At 39.9% G+C, this 24,948-nt stretch overlaps 1 protein-coding gene across 2 annotated transcripts in view; it reads right to left on the bottom strand.

The window, feature by feature from the left end:
- Positions 1–24,948, bottom strand: part of LOC124551196 (collagenase-like) — a 196,458-nt gene that overhangs the window by 133,323 nt on the left and 38,187 nt on the right. For both annotated transcript variants that reach the window (XM_047126184.1, XM_047126187.1), the window contains exons 2-3: positions 13,867–14,035; positions 754–923 (exon numbers count right to left, since the gene is read on the bottom strand). In XM_047126184.1, coding sequence (XP_046982140.1) covers positions 754–923; positions 13,867–14,035 — 339 coding nt within the window. The remainder of the gene's footprint in view (positions 1–753; positions 924–13,866; positions 14,036–24,948) is intronic.

Below are 24,948 nucleotides of genomic sequence, written 5' to 3'. Positions count from 1 at the left end.
GTTTACTTTCAGACGTTCCACGCTGTACAGCCCAACTGCCTGATGGAATATAAGGCGAGCTTCATCTGGAAAGGCCGCCCGTCGCCACTCACTGGATGTCCAGTTTCGGTATTGGCGAACAAATTCCAGCCTCTGTCACCAATGAAGAGCAGGCAGCATGGCTGCATGAACCAGTCGTCTGCTGCAGAGACCCATATATATAGCAACATTCGTTGAACGGTTATTGAGGAGATACTGTTGCTAGCCCCTTGGTTTATCTGGGTGACCAGTTGCTCAACACATGCACATCTATTTGCCGCAGTCATCGTTCATATATGGTCCATGGTGCACAGCAGATGCCTTACCACCAGTTATGGATAGCGCCATTAAGCGATGTATGTTGTACTTTAACAATAGCGGCATGTGGACAGTTAACAAAACTAGCCGTTTGGCAATCACTTCCACTCTTGTCCCAAAAAGCAATGATCCCGCCCTTTTGGATGTCAGGCAAATCGCTCCATTTCCCCATTATGACACCTGAATTTTTTTCAATACCTCTCCCCCACCCAACAACTTTTATATGCCCTCCACTGCTAATGTTGCCACCTGCCATCTGTGACTTGTTATTGTACTGACGTTGAACATAGGTGATGATTTTCGTTAATTACCACTGTCTCTCTCGCTCTCTCTCTCTCTGTCTGTCAATTTATCTATGTATCTATCAGTATGTATGTCGCTCTCTCTATGAAGTAAGAGCGCTGCTCTACTACTTACTGCTGAGAGGAGCTTCCTTGGGCAGGAATATTACAGCCACGTCATGACTCGAATACGCCTCCGTGTCGAAGTCCGGGTGGGCTACAGCCCAGTGGGCGGCAATGATCCAGGCTGTGGTCTCGTTCTTAGTCCGATGAACGGATCCCAGGCGAATGATGAACTTATCAAATCTGCAAGAATTAATCTATTTTCAATTGCAAAGCAGACAGGAGATGTAAATAATTTTTACTGATAGCTCATGGTAATCAGTGCCACAGACATTACAGAACAGAAGAAAACACAACTACTCTCTAGTATAACTATATCAGGAGCCTTTTCGTGTATCTAAAGACATCCACAAACACAATACAATATCAACAACGTTAACTTAACAATGTTCTTCTGAGTTTAGTAACACAATATGTTATTTGTGTAATGAGTGATTCATCTGTGGAATATTTCAGAAATGGTTTAAATATGCTGAAAGTAAGCCATTACGTAAGGAAATGGAGAATAGCACTCAAATTCCTGCACAAAATCACTGTCGTTAGCATTTTCGAAAATTGTGGAAAAGTTAGTATAGCAGCTGTATCTTATCTACCTGACTACAAATAATATATTGCCTATGACTCAGTTAGGATTACAAAATGATTACAAAATAGATTATGGATATTTACACATTGTATTTGAAAGAAAATGACAAAGGTTTTTGGGCAAGGGTAGGAAGAAACAGGTTAGAAGAGACTGAAGAATGAAGAAATATACGATAAGATTAACACGTTTAATGTAGTACAGAGAGTAAAAGTTGAGCTACTACAATAGGCTGAAGATATTGTGAGGATGGTTAATGGTTCTGTTTCAGAATAATGGTGGTAGCAAGGCCAGAGAGAAAGAGACCTTTGCAGAGATTAGGAACAATACGTGACGATATGCTGCACAGAGACCCACAGTAGATTAGATTCTCAGGAAACTGGATGGAAGGTGCACATGACAGGATCTGCTGGCCGGGGGGAATTTGTTAGATAGGCGCATGATCTTGAAGGTCCTGGTCCTTCTCGCTCGCTAAACAAGAAAATGAGTACCAGAGGGTTATAATTAAAATGTAGCTACTCATGGAGGTGTAGTGTGGTCTGTAATTATCGTGTGGCAACGAGACTTGCTAACTCGTAAATGCGGAACCGATTTACGCTGGAAAACAATGTTCCAGTTTCGACAACCACATGCAGATCTCGCACTGTACACGGTTTTTCTGACGATATGACACCCACGGTCTCATCTGACAAGCCATGGTCGGTGAGTGGACAGTACGACTATCGAGGAGAGAATCCATGTCCTTTAAGTGAAATTGTTTTATGTGAACAACAGCAATTACTGTGCTACATTGAGAGTGTATCACTGACTGAAAGATCTGAGGACTCACAATGTCATTAAATGGTTTAATGACGACGATAGCGAAATTCGAAAACACAGGTGAACTTGGTATGGCATCTGAAAAATGAAGGTATCCTTTCCTGGTGGAAGGTATTGACGAGGTTGCTGTTGCTGTAACTGAACGTACAGCATGTACTCTGGTCAACAGTATGGAAAATTTTGCGATACAGACTGGTTAGTAACTGGAACCGTATGATCTGCAGCAACATTCTAAATTGGCTCTTTGGTTTCTGGCATGGAAAGAAGTTCATGACATGTTGACAAGAAATACTCTATGGAATGACGAGGCAGATTTTACACTGCAGGATACAGTGAATACATAGGACTGTCCATTTGGGGTACCGTTAAATTTGGTGTTTCGCATGAGTAGACATTGCACTAGCCGTATGTGACTGTATGGCATGGGTTCACAAGCAACTTTATCCTCGGCCCATTCTTATTTGAAGACGGTACACCGAGAGGGTCTGTCAGATGAACAACGACATCTGCAAGTTTTGGAAACCTTCTTGTACAGTATGTCATTGTTGCTTTGAAAGAGCACAACTGTGTGGATACCCTGTTTTCTTGCAAAACCACGGAGCGACGTGGCACAGTGTTAGCACACTGGACTCGCATTTGGGAGGACAATGGTTGAAACCTGCGTCTGGCCATCCTGATATAGGTCTTCCATAATTTCCCTACTTCGCTTCAGGCAAATGCTGGGATGGTTGCTTTGAAAGGGCACAGCCGACTTCCTTCCCCATTCTTCCTTAATCTAATGGGACCGACGACCTCGCTATTTAGTCCCCCTCTCCTGCCCCCACCCAATTCACCAAGCAGCCATACAAGATGGGGCAACACCTCATTCCGCTCGCCAGTGAAATATCTGCTCAATGTGTTATCTCCAGAAGTTTCCCAGATACGTGGCCTGCAAAATCACCTGATATTAATCCATGAGATTTTTAACTCTGAGGATATCTAAAAGATCGTTATTTCTAGGGACACATTCAGTCTCTGCCTGTCCTGAAGGCCAGTACACAGGATCATGTTGTTTTATGGATGCAGCATCTCGTTGTCGTTTCTGGTGCTCGTATTGAACAAATTTTGTAAGTGGTGCTTAAAAATAATATCAACATTTGGCCTTTCTCACTTGTTTGACCTTTCCAGTCCACGTTCCATTCCATTCTGGTGCTCGTATTGAACAAATTTTGTAAGTGGTGCTTAAAAATAATATCAACATTTGGCCTTTCTCACTTGTTTGACCTTTCCAGTCCACATTCAGTTCCTAATACATTACACATGGAAACATTTCTATAAGTTTTTCTTGCATTCACAGCGCCTGATTTTCACTTGCTACTCGAAACTGGAACTAACTATTATCCAGGATAAATGGGTTCTCCATTAATGCATTATAGTATCTACCATGTTTCACTGCCATGTGATAATTACAGCCCACACTGGACCTCTGTGAGTAGCTGTAGTTAATTTAACCACTTAGTGTGTGGGCATTTATCGAGACCTTACTGAATTCAGTGGTCAATAAAGTATTGGCTACTGGTAAATTTTATGGTCTTTCAAGGGCATTTGGCAAAGGAAATTACAATAAGCTTGTAAGTAAATTAAAATATTTTTGAGTGACAGGAATTATTGGAAAATGGTTGGTATCGTATCTCTCTGACATGAAACGCAGTTTGTCATTAGGAATGAGTCTTGTATTAAGCTATCAGGCATTACAGAACTGAGAATTAATGATACCATTACTTTTTCTTGTGTGTATCAATGAACTGTCATCACTGACATTCCTATATGTCAAATTTGTTTTGTTTCCAGTTCATACAAACATATCAATAAATTGCCAATCGGTTAATGAAATGTTCTCAGTTATTAATAAATAGCTTCTAGCCAATTCCTTGTTAAGAAACTCTGAAAAAAAAACTGCACGCTGCTCAGATATTGTACACTTTCCCTGTAAACTCCTAAAATATGAGGACATGAAAATAGTAGAGATCTACTGTGTTAAATTATTGGGACAGAAGCTTAATAATACGTTTAACTGTGAGGAACATAACATGAAACTCTTGAAACACATTTACAATTTTTTTTTCGATGCAGACGTTGCCACATATAAATGATATAAAAATAAAAAAAAGGTTCCACGATTTGTTTAATTTCATTGCATAATGTAATCCAGGATCTTCTTTGGGTAACTTAACACACCAGGCATAATTTTTCTGTGTCCAAAAACATGTGAGACGAATTATTAATTCTGTCAGCTAAGAATTTCCTACACAGACCTGTCCAACCAAATGCGGATACTAACTACTGCTTCAAAATCTGTATATTTGTTAACAAAATTAGTCATAAATAACATACACTTTTTCATATCAAGTGATCAGTTCATGCAATTCGTACGAGAAAAAAGAATACTCTTCTAAAGATTTAACATCAGTAGTTTTATACAGAAAAATGAACATTATTAAGGCACACATAATATTCGAGAAATTACACATAAGAGTCGGCTGCAGAGATGATCTCAAATGCCCATAGTATGTTATGAAATGAAATTTCAAACGAAGAAGAAATGACAAATAATAATAATTATGATAAATGAGATATAGATAACTCAATTATTATTGAGAAAGCAAGAGTGAAACGTAATCTTGCTACTTCTGATGTTGTAACTAATGGGTTTGATGATCATATACAGGGGGTAAAGACATTTAACTGTTCAATTGTAACAAGACTGATGATGAAATTGATAGTTAAGATAAATACAATGTTAATTGTGATGAATAAATTGATAGAATGGTTAATACCGAAATTACAGATGAAGCAGTGAAAGTTAAAATAATGTAGACAGTCAGGTTGCTGATATAGAGCTCCATTTGTATCAAATTTTTTGGCACTCAATAGGTCTTTAATCAGTAATGGAAATAATAAAGAGTGTGTGGAAAATATAGATAACGGGATTTGGGGTTTTTCTTTAGAAAAGTTTGTAGTGACAATAACAGAAACCGAAAAATCAAGACTAATAAAAAAACGAGTTTGTGAAATGATGCATCCAAATGGGTGAGAAGAAAATAATAGATTGGATAATAAGGGGAATCTGTATCTGGTAAATATTCTTCCAATAAAAACTGTTGAATGAGGGGGAAAATTATATGACAATTAGCACATTACAAGCAGAAAAGAAGTATCATGAAAAAGGTAGGTCACAAAATGGGTTTCAGTGAAACTCAAGATAATCTGTTTCATAATGGGAACTCCTTATTAATATTCAGACAGAAAACTGGGAAACTAATAGTTTGAAACATCCTGGCTGAAGAGTCTGTAGAACTTCATAAAAATTATGTGATCAAATGAAACATGACCATGACTACAATGGCGGTTAAAATAAATGCAGTGCTGGGAGATATGGTAAAGTAGTGAAAGAACAGAATGTTACTATTGTTGACTGGTGTTGCAAACATAAAATTTTTGCAACAATGTCCAGTTATAGCGAATTTCAGTTAAAAAACCATATTACATATAGACAAAATTGTAAGAACTGGAGTGAAATTTGACTGACCAATAAAGAACTAATATTGACTGACCCCCCAAAAAAATTACTGAAAAAAAATTAATTAGTCTGACTTATGTAAACAGAATATCCGGATTAGGGAACTTAGTCTGACTTATGTAAACAGATCATCCAGATTAGGGAACAGGCAACTTATGACACAAATCAACACTAGAACAATTAATAGAATACCAATTTTGGTCTAAGACCTACATCCAGTTCTCATAGCAATGTTAAAAAACAAAAGTAGCTACAGAAGATTGAAATACAAAGCATCGTTTGGACAATGATAATATAAAATCGTTATCTATGGAAAATTAAAAATTACATACCACTCACGCAGAAACGTAAAATCATATTAATTACGAAGCTCTTGAACGAAAGCAAAGCATGTAAGGATTGCCCTGCATCTACAGTTATCGTCAAGCACAACAACAAGTAACTGAACATTTTATTAGGGCATAACTTCAGTAATCAAAGTATTGTAATCTCAAAGATAATACCACAAAGATGTCTGATCGACATGGGCAATATCACACTAGGATAATTTTAAAAAAATCATTTTATTTTGTATCGCATCAAGAATACATTACTGTGACTGAACAGCATGGTGTTCATGGGAATAACATCCACTTAACGTAGACATAAAATAAATTACGTTCGTTCCTGATTAGGAAAGCCAATATGACAATATTATCCATGAGGTTAGAAAAAATTAAAAAAATCACTTGTATGAATTATTTATTAAAGAAAAAAGCTAATTTTAATGCAAAGAATACATATTTCACGTTTAAGATAAGAAAAGACAGGACAGTTTTTTTAAAATATTTGATATCAATTTGTTGTAGGTGGATATCTAAAGTTGCCATCCACGAGGCTGCATCATCAGGTACCGCATGTATTCTGGACTGAGTTTCAGCATATTTCCATAGAGTGCATTCCATGACTATGAAGTGTATCGTTTGTCACTGCTGTCCACAGGCACACTCGGTACTTTCAGCTGTTCCTTACTGGTACTTCAAGTCCTGCCATCTTCTGCACTTGGTGCATAATGCGATTTAGGATGGTCCACAAGCTCCTAGGTCTGTTGGGACCCTGGAGGAGCTCGTGTATGTTCCACACTAAGACATTCAGAGCTACGATTGGTTGCAAACCGCTACTTCCACCATGCTGTTTCTGGATGGAATCCTTCAGAAGTGAACCTCTTTCCGAGTCTACAGTGGGTTTCCTAGATCTAAGTTGTTGCCTTTGAGTGACATCACAGTCTTGATGTAGTGGCAGCTCGGAATTTCTGCATCATGTCTCCCATTCCTTTTCCAATGGAGATTGACTTTGTGTCTTCCATGGTTCGACCAGATAGCCATTCCGGGGTGTGGATTTTATTGTGCCACATATTCTTCTTTTGCCACATTCAGCTTTGTATCAATAATATCTGCATGAGCACTATTTAGCTGTACTGGGCATCAATAGTCACCAACAGAATAAATAAGTGAGAGGGCAGCTGTCTTCAAAAGTGTTGCCTTAGCTCCCCAACTTCTTCAACATAATTTGTGTTGTGCACTGCTTTTTTGTTCTCATTTTTGAGACTGTTGATGTTAGGTGTGTTCTATATGAATTCAGGGTTACATCAAGATATTTTAGGGATGGATAATTTGACAGCAACTGATTTCAGAATACAATTTGTGGTTTATGGCCCATATGCCTGGTACTTAGATGGAAGGTGGACTTTCCACTTTCATTTTCATTTACTTTGAGTCGCTGTACATAAAAAACCTCATCATCCTAAGTGAGAGTCGATTCTGAAGCTGTAAAATTATTAGATGTCATCAGCATAAATAAATATTCTCGTTTTCATTTTTGGCCAGTTGGCAATATATAATTTGAAATGTAGTGGGGCCAATACAGATCCATGCGGTAGTCTGTCAGTTAAATTGTACACTTTTGTTACTTGACCATTTACATGAATTTGTAATTTCCTGTTGGACAGAACGTTATTGAATATCTGTGCAATTCTTTTACATGGAATTCTTCTTAAGAACTTTAGAAGCATTCCTTTCCACTATGCTGTATCATATGCTGATGTTAAGTCAATAAACAGGGCTGTCGTTTTCTCCTGATGCTTGAAGCCCTTCCCTATGTATGTTGACAATGTTAGCACTTGATTGCTGCAGCTGTGGCCTGGTCTTAAGTCAGCCTGTTCTAAAGGAATGTTTTTGAAGATAGTTGGTGCTATTTTATTGTAGAGTGCCATCTCCAACAGTTTATGGCATATGTGTAAGTGTAATAAGTCTGTAACCTTCAGGCTTGTTACCAGATTTAGACGGTTTCAGGATGGCAATTATCTTCGTGCTCTTAAAAAGATTGGACAGTCTGCTTGTTATGAGGATTTCACCGAACAGTGCAGTCAGCAACAGCACTACACCTTGACGAACATATTTAAGGAATGCACAGTATATGTCGTAAGAACCAGTTACTTTACTAGGTTTCAAGGTGCCTTAGGGTCTAAGAACTTTGGGTACAGAGATGTTTTTAGCGCAAATCCGAAAGGCTGTGCTTGAAACAGTTTAGACTTGAGCTCATGTGTCTTTCCATTGATTTCCGGTTTGTTGTTGTTCTTTACCATTGTTGTTAGAATGACGATCCTATGTGCTATATTGTTATGATTTGTGTTGTGTGGTAAGGAATTTTAACATAAACAACCTTAATGATAATTGTTAAAATAATGTTGTAACATATGACCAAAGCAGAATAATACATGGGATCTAGCAGCACTTCTAAAGACTCGCAAATACTGTCTCGGTAATATAAATGATCAGATGGTACTGTTACACAAATCTAGAGAAAACTAGGCACGAATTTATTACAAGAGACTGAAATATGTTTTACATGATGAGACATTCTGATGGGATCTAAAATGAACAGACTGATTTGATAAATAAGAAGTATTTAAATAATTGTGTAAAAGTTTTAGATATGCAGTGACATTTATGATTCTTGTGGTGGTTTCTGGTGTACAATATTCTGTATTTTATGGATGATTAGGCCCTGATAGGGAGTAATTTGGTACTACAGTAGTTTCAAAAGAGTTTAAAAGTTATAAAACTTTCCCTAGTTTTAAATTTTGATGTTAGCAAGTTTGATTTTTCTTCGTATTTAGGATATCAGTTACGTAGCAGTCTGTTACCCATTAATTACCTCCCCCTTTCGCTTCCGCTTTCTGGCCCATTTCCAACGCTTCCACCCCTATTCCATCTTGGGCACCATTGCCCCCACCTCCTACAATAGGTTTGGTTATGTCTCAACCTTCAAATTTTAATGTGTTTACAAAGTTGGATATTACATTTTAAGCCAATTTTAAACTTTCCGTGTTAACTTTTGTCATTATGTGATTCACTCTTTTGTTCTTTCTGTTAAGATATTTTGATTTCATATTATTATGACAGAACACTACTCTGCATTCTTGTATGTTGTTATCCGAAGTAGTTATTATCAGATACATCTTCAGATTAAAAAACCTATAATCTTAACATATTAAATTATCTATTTTTATAGTAATTGATAATGCCCCCCTAAATGATATATTAAACTTCATGCCACTGCACACCCAGCTGCAGGGTGAAATTTTATTCTGGAAACATCCCCCAGGCAGTGGCTAAACCACATTTCTGCAGTGGTCTTTCTTGTAAAGTGCTAGTCTTGCAAATTTTCTCAGGAGCGCTCTGTGAAGTCTGGAAGGTAGGAGATAAGGTACTGGTGGAATTAGAACTGTGAGGACCGATTGTAACTGGTGATTGGGTAGCTCAGTTGGCAGAGCACTTGTTTGGCAAACGCAGAGGTCCCGAGTTAGTCTTGGTCATGTCGTAATTAAGAAAATTCTCCTTACTTGGTTTCGTTTCACTTGAGCAAAACGTACCTAATACTCCTACCAATGTTCTTCTTATTTCGAAACATGTACGATACACCACACTTGTAGCCTGTCATATTTCCAAACAGCACTTCTTAACAGAATTCTACATACAGGAGAGTGAGAAACAAAATCATGTACAAAAAATGAATGACGTTTTTTTCATTTGTCTGCACCTTACCGCACATTCATAACTATCGTCTTTGCCAACACTCACGGTCGATCGGTGTTTTAGTTTTTGATTTTAAGAAAACTTTACGATATCCTGGGGTCTTCCATCATGCACCTACACAATTGCCCCCACACTGTACATTGACATGGTATGGAGACGTATAATGTTTCCTGCTTGTACATATTTATATTTGCCAATAGGGGTCGATGCCCTTTGTTTGCCAACTTCTCTTTTATTTAATGGAATGGATATGTCAGCTTATCCTATGTATGTTACAGTTCTACAAAAATTGAAAGGCTATATACATAATATGATAGTCGATTACATATTTCAATTTAATGCACTGACAATAATGTTCAGTTTGCTTCGGTCTTGCTGCCGGTTTTCGCGCTTGCTCACTGGCAGATTTGGTGCCTAAGAACTAGTCACTAACGGTCATCATGTCAGCTGCTACCGTCACACGTCCGTGCACTCATTTTCTTAATGTTCATTTCACATTCAGTGTCACACTTTCATCTGAGTATCACATATTAGAGAATTGCCGTGACGTTTGTCTTCATTCTGGGTGCAGTGGGTGTGCGCTTATTGTTCAAAATCCGACGCTGTGGCAGAAGATCTCAATTTTTGAGGCCCGGGCGTCATTATTCATTCTCAGCAGAGAGAACCGCGACCAAATCATCTCTCGATGAGGTAAGTACAGGTTCGAACAACTATAGTTCACTTGTTAATGTGAGCAACGACACTCAGGAATTATTTGGTTGCATACACATGTTCATGTCACTCCTCTTGACCATCCACTTGTTGAAAGAAACATGTAGCTATCCAAAACATAGTATAAATTGCTTATCTCCATAGTTCATTTATTCCTATGGAGTTTGGTTTCCAATGAAAAATCATAACAGTATTGAGTTACAGGAATATACATAACATGATAACTTATTTCTATGGCTGACACTCCACCAATTTCTTATACTCTGAACATAAGTTTCTCAAGTTTTAAAACGTCATAAGATTTTCATTAACTGGGTTCTGTTACTACAGTTTTTTTTGTTAGTTTCACTTCTCTTTGTTCATATCACATATGTAAATTATTTACATACACACTATCTTGATACAATATAAGCATATGATTCATTTATACTTCATTTTACAGATAGGCTTTTATCAGTTATGGAAGTTCATTCCTCCCTTAGATGAAGGAGGGAAAAAGCATTGGAAATGGCACTAAAACTTTGCGCATTGCTGACCTAACTATGCTTGGCGCCACCTCTTTCGTTTGGGAGGAAAGAAAGGAAATACTCATGTACTGGTTCAAGAATTTATGAGGAAATGTTACTCATCAGTCATGAACTAGTTTCGAAGAAACTTTTGTTTCATGGAAATAATGTGTACCGACTAATCATTCACATTATGTCATGTGTTTTCATCATATGCTACTGTTATTTACTTCAATTCACGTTTAGTTAAGTGTTAAATTCCTGGAAATGTCATTATTCAAGTTTTCATGTGACACAATAAAAATTAATTGGTTTTTGTAAAATCTCATACTTAAATGTTTATTTGTACTCTGCAGTGAATAGGTACTGATAATTCTCACGGAGATATACTGCGAGGATGCATACTTCATTTGCCATTTGCCTTATGACCTTTGTATAAATATTCTTATAACTAAACTGTTTACTCGAGGTGCGGCCTGTTTCTTCATTTGGTACCAGCTACTCTCTCTTCTTCTGCGCTGTGACGATGCACTGGTCGCTGAAAGAGGAAAAACCTTAAAACTAATTGCATTATGTAGCTCCGTGGCAACTGATATATTTGGTCATTACATCCGTCCGCAGATATTTCCATACTTTGTTTAAATTCATAGCCATCGTTTATTCTGTTACCCTTAATGATTTACTCTGCAAAGAAAATTATTTGACATTTCTTACGGTATTTTGTCGTTTGTCCTTAGCTTACACGTCTCGTATAATTTTTCATAATGCTCCCTTTTGCTTATAAATATGTTATACGGAGCTTGGTATTTAATTAAATTTCTATGTACATACACTACCGGCCATTAAAATTGCTACACCACGAAGATCACGTCCTATAGACGCGAAATTTAACCGACAGGAAGAAGATGCTGTGATATGCAAATGATTAGCTTTTCAGACCATTCACACAAGGTTGGCGCCGGTGGCGACACCTACAACTTGCTGACATGACGAAAGTTTCCAACCGATTTCTCATACACAAACAGCAGTTGACCGGCGTTGCCTGGTGAAACGTTGTTGTGATGCCTCGTGTAAGGAGAAATGCGTACCATCACGTTTCCGACTTGGATAAAGGTCGGATTGTAGCCTATCGCGATTGCGGTTTATCGAATCACGACATTTCTGCTCGCGTTGGTCGATATCCAATGACTGTTAGCAGAATATGGTATCGGTGGGTTCAGGAGGGTAATACGGAACGCCGTGCAGGATCCGAACGGCCTCGTATCGCTAGCAGTCGAGATGACAGGCATCTTATCCGCCTGGCTGTAACGGATCGTGCAGCCACGTCTCGATCCCTGAATAAGAGATGGGGACGTTTGCAAGACAACAACCATCTGCACGAACAGTTCGACGACGTTTGCAGCAGCATGGGCTATCAGCTCGGAGACCGTGGGTGCGGTTACCCTTGACGCTGCATTACAGACAGGAGCGCCTGAGATCGTGTACTCAACGACGAACCTGGGTGCGCGAATGGCAAAACGTCAATTTTTCGGATGAATCCAGGTTCTGTTTACAGCATCATGATGGTCGCATCCGTGTTTGGCGACATCGCGGTGAACGCACATTGGAAAGCGTGTATTCGTCATTGCTATGCTGGCGTATCACCCCAGGTGATGGTATGGGGTGCCATTGATTACACGTCTCTGTCACCTTTTGTTCGCATTGACGGCATTTTGAACAGTGGACGTTACATTTCAGATGTGCTACGACCTGTGGCTCTACCCTTCTTTCGATCCCTGCGAAACCCTACATTTCAGCAGGATAATGTGGTGTCACCGCCAGACACCACACTTGGTAGGTGGTAGCCTTTAAATCGGCCGCGGTCCGTTAGTATACGTCGGACCCGCGTGTCGCCACTGTCAGTAAGTGGGGACCGAGCGTCGCCACACGGCAGGTCTAGTCTAGTGAGCCTTCCTAGCACTCCAGTTGTACAGCCGACTTTGCTAGCTATGGTTCACTGACTACATACGCTCTCATTTGCAGAGACGACAGCTTAGCATAGCCTTCAGCTAAGTCATTTGCTACGAGCTAGCAAGGCGCCATATTCTTCAAGAATGTATTCTGAACTGATAATATTGTGAATCACGTACCGTCAAGAGCGACGTTCATCATTAATGGATTAAAGTTAAGTATCAAACTAATTACGTTCGCTTTCTGAATTTTCATTCCTTGTCATGTTCCAGACCTCACGTCAGTATAGTCCTTCCCTCCTCACGCCAGCCTGCGTGAGCTAAAATGCGTGCATCTCGGCCTCCACTAGGAACACGATGTTGGTTCTACTGCCAACACAACATAATGCACGACTGCATGTTGCAGGTCCTGTACGGGCCTTTCTGGATACTGAAAATGTTCGACTGCTGCCCTGGCCAGCACATTCTCCAGATCTCTCACCAATTGATAACCTCTGGTCAATGGTGGCCGAGCAACTGGCTCATCACAATACACCAGTCACTACTCTTGAACTGTGGTATCGTGTTGAAGCTGCATGGGCAGCTGTACCTGTACACGCCATTCAAGCTCTGTTTGGCTCAATGCCCAGGCGTATCAAGGCCGTTATTACGGCCAGAGGTGGTTGTTCTGGGTACTCATTTCTCAGGATCTATGCACCCAAATTGCGTGAAAATGTAATCACATGTCAGTTGTAGTATAATACATATGTCTAATGAATACCCGTTTTATCATCTGCATTTCTTCATGGTGTAGCAATTTTAATGGCCAGTTGTGTACATCTGCAGGCCCCTAAATGAGACATTACATCATTAAGCAGCGTTGCTTGTTGCGCTCGCTAGACAAGCGCTGTCCTCGCCCAGCTGCCGCTGCCGCCACCACTCACTTGACGGTGCAGCTGGCGGCGGTGAGGACCGTAGTTTTGGAGATGAGCGACCCGCCGCATATGTGGGTCCCGTCGCCGAGGACGAGAGCCTGGTGTGGAAACTGGCCGAGCCTAGCGGCTTTGCCGTCGGTGATGCGCGCACTCCCCTCTCCGTGTGGCGACTGTGTGCCTGAAACAGGACAGCAAGGTGCGGTACAGTTCTGCTGAACTCTCTGGGCGTTTTGCTAATCTGAGATCCAATACCAACACACAACCTACATCTGATTGATAGGTACACACGGAAGGCTCTTTGTTCACTACAAGATAAAAAATTCACAAATAAAAATTACTTGTGGTGTAGCACTACTCAGACTTTTGGTTACAACACAGAGTTGTTTGAAATTGTTTCTACCTTTTTATACCATCCAGTGTGCTTATATTTACTCTGAAAGTTCATATACTCCTATCCCTCTTTTCGCTTTCTCCCTTCGGTTTTAGAAATTATGTCTAAAATTACTAACATTTGTTAAAAGACAAAAATCTTCTGTTATTAGCACGTCACATTACGGAATTAGTGGGAGACAGCCTCCATGAAATGATCTGAACAAGCCCATTATGAGAGCATTGCTCAACGTATTTTGTGGCTCAGGGTTTTTTTTAAACTTTTTTTGCTTGTTATGTTTGGAATGTAACTGACAGTCGCTCAACTGGCCTCCTACCACAATTCCTACGAGTTGTTCTGTCCTGCGGGTTTAGCAGGATGTCTCAACTGCTGTCTCAATAAACAGTTTGAATAACATCAGGGATAGGCTACAGCTCTCTCTTACTCCCTTCTCAACCACTGCTTCTCTTTCATACCCATCGACTCTTATAACTGTCATCTGGTTTCTGTACAAATTGTAAATAGCCTTTCGTTCCCTGTATTTTACCCCTGCCAACTTCAGAATTTGAAAGAGTATTCCAGTCAGCATTGTCAAAAGCGTCCTCTCTGACTACAAATGATAGAAACGCAGGTTCGCCTTTTCTTAATCTATCTTCTAAGATAAGTGGTAGTGTCAGTATTGCCTCGCGTGTTCCAACATTTCTACAGAATCCAAACCGATCTTCCCCGAGGTCGGCTTCTAGCAGTTTTTCCACTAGTCTACAAAGAATTCCTGTTAATATTTGCCAACCATGACTTGTTGTTGTTGTCGTGGTCTTCAGTCCTGAGGCTGGTTTGATGCAGCTCTCCATGTTACTCTACCCTGTGCGAGCTTCTTCATCTCCCAGTACCGACAGCAGCCTACATCCTTCTGAACCTGCTTAGTGTATTCATCTGTTGGTTTCCCTTTACGATTCTTACCCTCCACGCTGCAATCCAGTACTAAATTGGTGATCCCTTGATGCCTCAGAGATGACTTATGCATAAATGCTATGCCAGTAATTTCTGTAAATAATATATTGCTATACTCTATAAATGCTATGCCAATGATTACTGTAACGAGACGACTTATGCATAAATGCTATGCCAATAATTAACTCTTGTAATGAGATGACTTATGCATAAATGCTATGCCAATAATTAACTCTTGTTTTGAATGATGACTTCTGAATATTGCATAAAAATGCTTTTAACTGGCCAATGAGTGCCAATAATTACTGTAATGAGACGACTTATGATGCCAACGATTACTGTAATAAGATGACACGCCAAATGCTATGCCAACGATTACTGTAATAAGATGACATGCATAAATGCTATGCCAATGATTGCTGTAATGAGAGGACTTATGCATAAATGCTTTGCCAATAATTACTGTAATGAGATGACTTATGCATAAAAACTATGCCAATAATTACTGTAATGAGATGACTGTACTTTACTGTACTGTACTGTAATGTAATGTACTGTACTGTACTGTACTGTAATGAGATGACATGATGCCAATAATTACTGTAATGAGATGAGTTATGAATGATGTTTTGTAATACTGCATAAATGGTATGCCAATGATTATTATAATGAGATGAATTGTGCATAAATGCTATGCCAATAATTACTGTAATGAAATGACTTATGTATAAATGCTATGCCAATAATTACTGTAATTAGATGACTTATGTATAAATGCTATGCCAATAATTACTGTAATAAGATGACTTATGAATAATGTTGTGTAATACTACATATATATATACTACTTAAATACGGTGTAAATAGCCAATGAATGCCAATAATTATTCAGAAGGGTTGATACACTAGTGTAATTCTGAATGATGACTAGCATAAAACTTAATGTATCCTTCACCTTCTGACCTAATTACCAGGAATTACTGCAATGTCCGTATGTCCTGTCCATCCTCATGATCATGGAGCCCTATATTTGGTTTTTGCACTAATTCTACGTTGATGTAAGAGTGTGGATTCTACAAGAATGTGGTGTTGACATATCAAGCTCTCCACCACCTTCAACGATGGAGGTGTTATTATGGTCCTACTGTTTGGTGTACCTAATGTATAACCAAAATGATAACATACAATACTAATGCAACATTTCAGTGTCTTGGCTACACTGATAAATACTTCAGGAAGAGAACTTCGGATTGTCTCACTTGTGTTGTGCTTCTGTAGAAAGATATGAACTTTAGCAGAGCTACGTGCAACTCACTGTGCTACAACCATGGTGCTATCCTTCCCATTCCCTTCCTAGTTCTTGTAAAATGTTAGAGACTTATACAGTGGGTATGCACTTTATTTCATTTCTTAATGTATTCAGTTCTTGTAATTATGCTAAAGACTTATATAGTGTGTGTGCACTTCACTTCATTTGTTAATATGATCAATTCTCCTAAATATGCTAAAGACTTATATTTCTTAATGTATTCAGTTCTTGTGAAAAAATTCTAAAGACTTATACAGTGTGTATGCACTTTATGTCATTTGTTAATATATTTTGTACTCATTGCGTATACACTTTGTCATTCCTTAAAATGTTCTGAACTCAGTGCGTGTCCAGTCTATTTCATTTCTTAATATGTTCTGCACTTATCAATAATGTATATCCTCTGAGAATGTAGACTTAGTAACTAAATAGATTATAGAAAAATTTGTTGCTCATGGCAAGTCCAATTGATTCACCATCGCCGCCAAATTTTTGCCCCCCCCCCCCCCCCTCCACCAGGTGGAGGGTTATGTAAGAGGTCCATGGTTGAGGAATTTGTTGCTAGCGCACTCAAGCAGACGTAATTTCGATGGATTGCGCAAGCGCTGCCTGCGATATGTAAGCTATAAGAGAATCTCAGACCAGAGAGCAGTGTTGTCAGCAGTAGGAACTGTGTAGCAGTAGGAGTAAGTAGCAGTTTGGTGTATGGAGTTGGCTGGGCCGCTCGTGTGGAGCGATGGCGGTGCCTGAGTATTGTAGTATAAGGTAAAAGCAGCCTCGCGCATATGTAGTATTGTTATATCAAGTCCCATGTAATTCCATTTTTTATTCAGAATGATCTTTTAGGGCCATGATGAAGCGTTGCTTACGCCCAAAATTTACCAGTTTAAATTCACAGTCAGTTATTGAAAGGTGACAAGGGCGCCACAATTTTATTGAGAGATTAGTCACATTGTATTATTGCTAGGTTACGGAATTCATTTATTGGGAGGTTACGCTGAATGTGAATGATATAAATAATTATATATATTTTTACTGTTGGGAGGTTTCGGAATATTACTGTGGGGAGGTTACACCTGTCTTACTCCCTTCCCAACCACTGCTTCCCTTTCATGTCCCTCGGCACTTATAACTGCCATCTGGTTTCGGTACAAATTGTAAATAGCCTTTCGCTCCCTGTATTTTACCCCTGCCACCTTCAGCATTTGAAAGACAGTATTCCAGTCGACATTGTCAAAAGCTTTCTCCAAGTCTACAAATGCTGGAAACGTAGGTTTACCATTCCTCAGTCTAGCTTCTAAGATAAGTCGTAGGGTCAGTATTGCCTCACATGTTCCAATATTTCTAAGGAATCCAAACTGATCTTCCCCGAGGTCGGCTTTTACCAGTTTTTCCATTCGTCTGTAAAGCATTCGTGTTAATATTTTGCAGCTGTGACTTATTAAACTGATAGTTCGGTAATTTTCACACCTGTCAACGCCTGCTTTGTTTGGGACTGGAATTATTATATTCCTCTTCAAGTCTTAGAGTATTTCGCCTCTCTCATACATCTTTCTCAGCAGATGACAGAGTTTGTCAGGGCTTGCTCTCCCAAGGCTATCAGTAGTTCTAATGGAATGTACTCTATGCCTGGGGCCTTTTTCTGACAGGTCTTTCAGTGCTCTGTTAAATACTTCACGTAGTATCATGTGTCCCATTTCATCTTCATCTACATCCTCTTCCATTTTCATGTTATTGCTCTCAAGTATATTGCCCTTGTATAGACCCTCTATATGCTCCTTCTACCTTCCTGCTTTCCCTTCTTTGCTTACCACTGGTTTCTGATCTGAGCTCTTGATATTCATACTGGTGGTTTCCTTTCTCCAAAGGTCTCTTTCATTTTCCTATAGGCAGTATCTACCTTACCCCTAGTGATATATGCCTGTACCTCCTTACATCTGTCCTCTAGACATACTTGCTTAGCCATTTTGCACTTACTGTCGACCTCATTTTTTACATGTTTGTATTCCTTCTCGCGTACTTCATTTACTGCAATCTCATATTTCCTCCTTTCATCAATTAAATTCAATATTTCTTCTGTTACCCAAGGATATCTACTAGCCCTCCTCTTTTTACCTATTTGATCCTCTGCTGTCGTCGCTATTTCACCTCTCAAAGCTACCCACTCCCCTTCTACTGTATTTTATTCCCAATTCTTGTCAATCGTTCCCGAAAATCTGGTTCTTTAAGTTCATCCAGGCCCCATCTCCTTATATTCCCGCTTTTTTGCAGTTTCTTCAGTTTTAATCTACAGTTCATAACCAACAAATTGTGGTCAGAGTGAACATTTGCTCGTAGAAATGTATTATAGTTTCAAACTTGGTTCCTAAATCTCTGTATTACCATTATATAATCTGTCTGAAACCTTCCACTGTCTCCAGGCCTCTTCCACATATACAATCTTCTTGCACGATTCTTAAAGCAAGTGGTAGCTGTGATTTTCTGCTCTGCGCAAAATTGTACAAGGCGGCTTCCTCTTTCATTCCTTACGTCCAGTCCACATTCACCTACTGCTTTTCCTTCTCTTCCTTTCCATTGTACTGATTTCCAGTCCCCCATGAGAGTTAAATTTTCGTCTCCCTTAACTATCTGAATAATTTCTTTTTCGCATCATACATTTCTTCAACCTCTTCATCATCTGCAGAGCTAGTTGGCACATCAACTTATACTACTGGGGTAGGTATGTATTCACTATGCTGTTTATAGTAACTTATCTATGCTCTTATTTTTTTTATTCGGTATTAAACCTACTCCTACATTACGCCTAACTGATTTTGTATTTATAACCCTGTATTCAGCTGACCAGAAGCTTTGTTCTTCCTGACAGCGAATTTCACTAATTCCCACTGTATCTAACATAAACCTATCCATTTCCTTTTTTAAATTTTCTAACCTACCTGCCGAATCAAGGGATCTGACATTCCACACTCCGATCAGTAGAATGCCAGTTTTATAGCTTCTGATAGAGACATCATCCTCAGTAGTCTCCTCCCGGATAACAGAATGGAAGACAATTTTACCTCTGGAATATTTTACCCAAGAGGATGCCATATTTGTTTAACCATACAGTAAAGCTGCAAGCCCTCAGGAAAAATTACGGTTGTAGTCTCCCCTTGCTTTCAGCTGTTCGCAGCATGAGATTTTAAAAACCCCTGAAAACACCATACACATGCATACCTCTTGTAAAATAAATATGTGTCACTTATTGTGAAACTCAGTTGTAATTTTACAATTTTAATATAATGTCCTTGTATTCCCTAACTTGGCAAGGAACGTTAGTGTAGTAACCTTCTACGGACACAGGCAGGTAAAGGCAAAAAAAAAAAAAAAAAAAAAAAAAAAAAAAAAAAAAAAAAAAAAAAAAAAATGAATCAGGTTTTGAAGCAGGACGCAAAACGTGAGAAGCTGTGTGATAGCTACTGTGCCAGCAGTTGGGCTGAGATTATAGCACGTAAAGGGGCGCTTAAGTCACGTGGAAAAAACTGACTGTCGTTTTCACAGAAAGTGTCCAGTATCGACAAATAGGTCGAGACACATTTTCGCTTATTATGGCTCCTATTCCACACAGCGAAGTTTGTGGGAAATCTAGTTATGGCACTTGCTGTGTTCTCCTCATCAGTCCACCTATCTACAAAGTGTAGCAACCCTGTAGGCAGCTGCAGTTCCTGAAGGACGTCTGATCCCCTGTGGTATTCTACACCGACGCACGTGATCTAGCAGCAGATAGCACCTCGTCTGCCTTCGCTTGCGACAGATATCTTGGCAGTCGAGGGGCATGCCAGGAACGATTTATCGACTGGAAACTCGCTATTGTAGAATTAATGGAGGAAAAAGAAATGCAAGAACGAAAATCAGAATATCCAGAATGTATTTCAGACCTCGCGTTTTAAGTGATCTTGATTGCACTCTGCCCACAGTGAGGCGCTACAAGGTGAAAAACTATTTCTGTTTGATTTGTTGGGGATCCAGTGAAAAATAATCCCACAATAGAAGGGAAACATTCTGACAAACACAATCCAGTTCCCTAGACTCACTGCTGTTAAAGCAACCCCAAGGTCTGAAGAATTCATTGTGGGTTGAAAAAATTCCAAGTATAGCTTCCTAAACGTTTTGAGGAACTGTTAATCTTACCCCTCTTTCAGGGATCGCTTGACATTTCAGTTGAAAGTGGATCTGCACATGGGAATATGTAACTGGTGGGCTGCAAGATAGTTCCTGTTTTAATCACAAATCCTTTCACGTTAAAACTGTCTAGGCCATCTACATTACTTTTCTCAGGTAGCGTTCTCACACGTCCATAATGATGTTGCAAAAGTGCTACAATATTTCGATCAATGCATTTAGGTGAAAGATATTTCTCAATTAAGAAGCTAAATAAGACAAAATTATGTGGCAGGCTCAACGCAAGAATCTGTGAAATTTCCTGCACAGATCTACATGTCGACAGCTTGTACTAGATAAAAATTGTATTACGTCTTCAGTGAGCCAAAATAAATAACACTGAAAATTTATTATGGTTTTCGTCTATAATGTTCCAAATTTTAAATATAAAACCAATTCGTATACATTGCGACTGCAGTACCATTTAGTGGAGACACGTTCACAGTTTCCCCCTCTTTCCCTTCCTCGTGGTCAGACAGTGTGGAGTGGTGGTGGGGGAAGTGTGCAGCAGTGCTGACCACTGTGGCATTCATGGCAGGGCGCGGCTCTTGAACTGAACTCCAGGCCACCCCTGCTTTACACTAATGTTCAAGACATGGGTGCGACTCAAAACCAGTTTCATGGTTTGTGATCCAATCAGAATATTTACTTGTTTAAAGTAATTGTTAATAAGTTGAAAATTTTTAGAAGAAATTTCTTAACAGAATCTGAAAAATCCTTTAAACGTTAAGTCTTTCAACAAGGTCGAAACATTAAGCTGTGTTAATGCTCACAGGTGTCTGTTTTCGTGCAATTATTTCGCCGGGAACTGGTATGTTTCCGTCAAGCACTGTGATGTAATGAGTTTCACTGTCATTGTTTGATTTCTTATGGAAAATATATGCGATAAACTGTGTGAATACATCAGAGTGTATGCTCATAGCAAAGTAGGCACACTGTACATTTTGAGGTCAATGTACGGATTGGTGGAGAACTTAAAGCTGATCGACAGTACTATTTAAGATAATGAATTAGAATTAAAGGAACAAAATTTCCCGTTTTGTAAGTTACCAAGACTAACTGGTGCACCTAACGTCTACAGGAGTGACTAATTGATATTACACAGACTCAGTGGAAATGGAAATGAGCGTTTGGCGTCATTGGCCGGGAGGCCCCTCGCGGGGCAGGTCCGGCCGCCATATCGCAGGTCTTATTACATTCGGCGCCACATTGGGCGACCTGCACGCCGGATGGGGATGAAATGATGATGAACACAACACAACACCCAGTCCCTGAGCGGAGAAAATCTCCGACCCAGCCGGGAATCGAACCCGGGCCCAGAGGACGGCAATCCGTCACGCTGACCACTCAGCTACTGGGGCGGACACAGACTCAGTGTAGAGGAACGATATTCGCTACATAACTATTCCCCTGACATATGGCTCCTATATGATGAAATAGTCTGATTCGCATCGTTGACACTAGTGCTGAAGTTCTTCAGAGACCTTTGTACAGTGAAGAAACTTGGTTGGTTGGTTCGTTTGGGGAAGACCAGACAGCGTGGTCATCGGTCTCATCGGATTAGGGAAGGATGGGGAAGGAAGTCGGCCGTGCCCTTTCAGAGGAACCATCCCGGCATTTGTCTGGAGTGATTTAGGGAAATCACGAAAAACCTAAATCAAGATGGCCGGACGCGGGATTGAACCGTCGTCCTTCCGAATGCGAGTCCAGTGTCTAACCACTGCGCCACCTCGCTCGGTGAAGAAACTTGGTATTCACAAAACAGACACCTGTGAGCATTAACACAGCTTAATGTTTCGACTTTGTTGAAAGACTTAACGTTTAAAGGATTTTTCAGATTCTGTTAAGGAATTTCTTCTAAAAATTTTCAACTTATTAAATAAAACAGACAATAGAAAGCTACAGTGCACTGGTCTGCACTGTGGTTAGAACTGAGAGCTCACTCCACTCTTGGCTCAAAAGTCATATCTGTAACCAGCTGTTTTCCTCAAAGACGTTACCCTTTTCTATTTTTTTCCTCCTTCAGTTTCCTGATTATAAAGGAATGTAAAAAAAAAGCTCTGTTTGCCATGGCCTCTCGGAAGCTAAAAACAAGAATATCTGCACCACTTCAAGCACTGTCCACAAACTACGTCTATTCCAACAGTTCTGCCTACCACTGAGCTAATGGGACGCTGCTGGGAGGTGCTCTCTCTCATCGCAGTATCAGTTGCTGAGCCACATAACACAACGTGAAAGATAGAAAGATTTGTTACTTGTGTTAAGTACAGCATTCCTGGAGTCCAAAAAAAAATTTCCATCTCAGTGCCTCGTCTTACACGAGACTCACAGAGATGTACAGGGGTGCCTCATACAGAGATCATCCCAGAGTACAATTACAGCTACAACACCAAGAATTGTTTCTCAACTTTTGGCAACACCAATATGTAGTTTTTTTGGGGAATCTGGATTCTTTATTTATGTTAATACACACTCAAATCACCAACAAGTCTTACATTTTCACATACACCAGATCCTTTACACTATACATAAATAGCTTCATCTTGATTTGAAATTACTACTGGGACCAAGGAGAAAAATAAATTGAAGGTGACCGGTATTGGTTATCACGGAGTCCCTGATGGTCCTTGTGTTTTTGTAGGTGGTATTTTGAATATTGAACTTTTTAATAACGATAAATTTGCTGCAGAATCGTTGAAGAGTGAAATTGCTACTGAGACCAAGTGGAAAAATAAGGTGAAGTTGAAATGCAACGGTTCCCATGCTGTCCTCGATGTCCATGTGTATTTTGAATTTTGAACTTTTTAATGACCATAAATTTGTTGTAGAATCCTTCACGATTAGCTAAAAAAGTTTCTTGAGACAGAGAAGGTTATGTCGATGAATCAGCACAGTTTTAGAAAGCATTGCTCATACGAAATTCAGTTCACCCTTTTCTCACAGGACAGAGCGCGAAGTATGGATGAAGGGCAACAGACAAATTCCACATTTCTAGATTTCTGGGAAGTTTTTGACACGGTGCCCCACTGAAGATTGTTAAAGAAGCTCTAAACGTAGGAAAATGTAAGTTAATGCGTAGGACTGGGAAAAACAAACCCATAATGTTCAGATACAGCATTATTGGTGTCCTGCTTGATACTGTCACATCGAAAAAATGGTTCAAATGGCTCTGAGCACTATGGGACTCAACTGCTGTGGTCATAAGTCCCCTAGAACTTAGAACTACTTAAACCTAACTAACCTAAGGACAGCACATAACACCCAGCCATCACGAGGCAGAGAAAATCCCTGACCCCGCCGGGAATCGAACCCGGGAACCCGGGCGTGGGAAGCGAGAACGCTACCGCACGACCACGAGATGCGGGCACTGTCACATCGTTTAAATATCTGGGGGTAACGATGGAGAGCGACATGAAATGGTAACAGCATGTGAGGATTGTGGTACGAAAGGCGAGTGGTCGACTTAGGTTTATTGGGAGAATTATAGGGTTGATTGGTTGGTTGGTTTTGGGGAGGAAACCAAACAGCGAGGTCATAAGTCCCATCGAATTAGGAAAAGACGGGGAGGGAAATTGGCTGTGCCCTTTCAAAGGAACCATCCCGGTATTTGCCTGAAATTATTTAGGGAAATCACAGAAAACCTAAATCAGGATGCTCGGATCCGGGTTTGAACCTTCGTCCTCCCGAATGCGAGTCCAGTGTGCTAACTACCGCGCCACCTCGCTCGGTGACAATTGTAGGAAAGTACTATTCATCTGGAAAGGAGGCCGCTTATAGAACGCCAGTGCGACCTATACTTGAGTACTGCTCTAGCGTTTGGGATCCACACCAAGTCGGATTAAAGAAAGACATCCAAGCAATTCAGAGGCAGAGTGCTAGATTTGTTAAGATAGGTCTGAACAACACACAAGTGTTACAGAGTTGGTTTGGGAACTCAAATGGGAATCTCTGAAGGGAAGGCGTCGATCTTTTCGATGAAAACTATTGACAGAATTTCCATAACCAACATTTGAAGCTGACTGCAGAACTATTCTGTTGTCTATAAGATGCATTGCACGTAAGGACTATGTATTGCGCGTAATAGGAGAAATTAGGGTTCATTCAGAGGCATATAGACAGTCGCTTTTCCCTCGATCTGTTTCCTAGTGGAACAGGAAAGCAAATGACCAGTTGTGCTTCAGGGTACCCTCCATCACGTGCCCAAAGGTGGATTGCCGAATATTGATGAAGGTAGATAGCTAGGAACAATTCAGGACGACAT

Source organism: Schistocerca americana, chromosome 9 (assembly GCF_021461395.2).
Source record: "Schistocerca americana isolate TAMUIC-IGC-003095 chromosome 9, iqSchAmer2.1, whole genome shotgun sequence".
NCBI lineage: Eukaryota > Metazoa > Arthropoda > Insecta > Orthoptera > Acrididae > Schistocerca > Schistocerca americana.
This window is presented reverse-complemented; position numbering and strand designations above follow the sequence as displayed.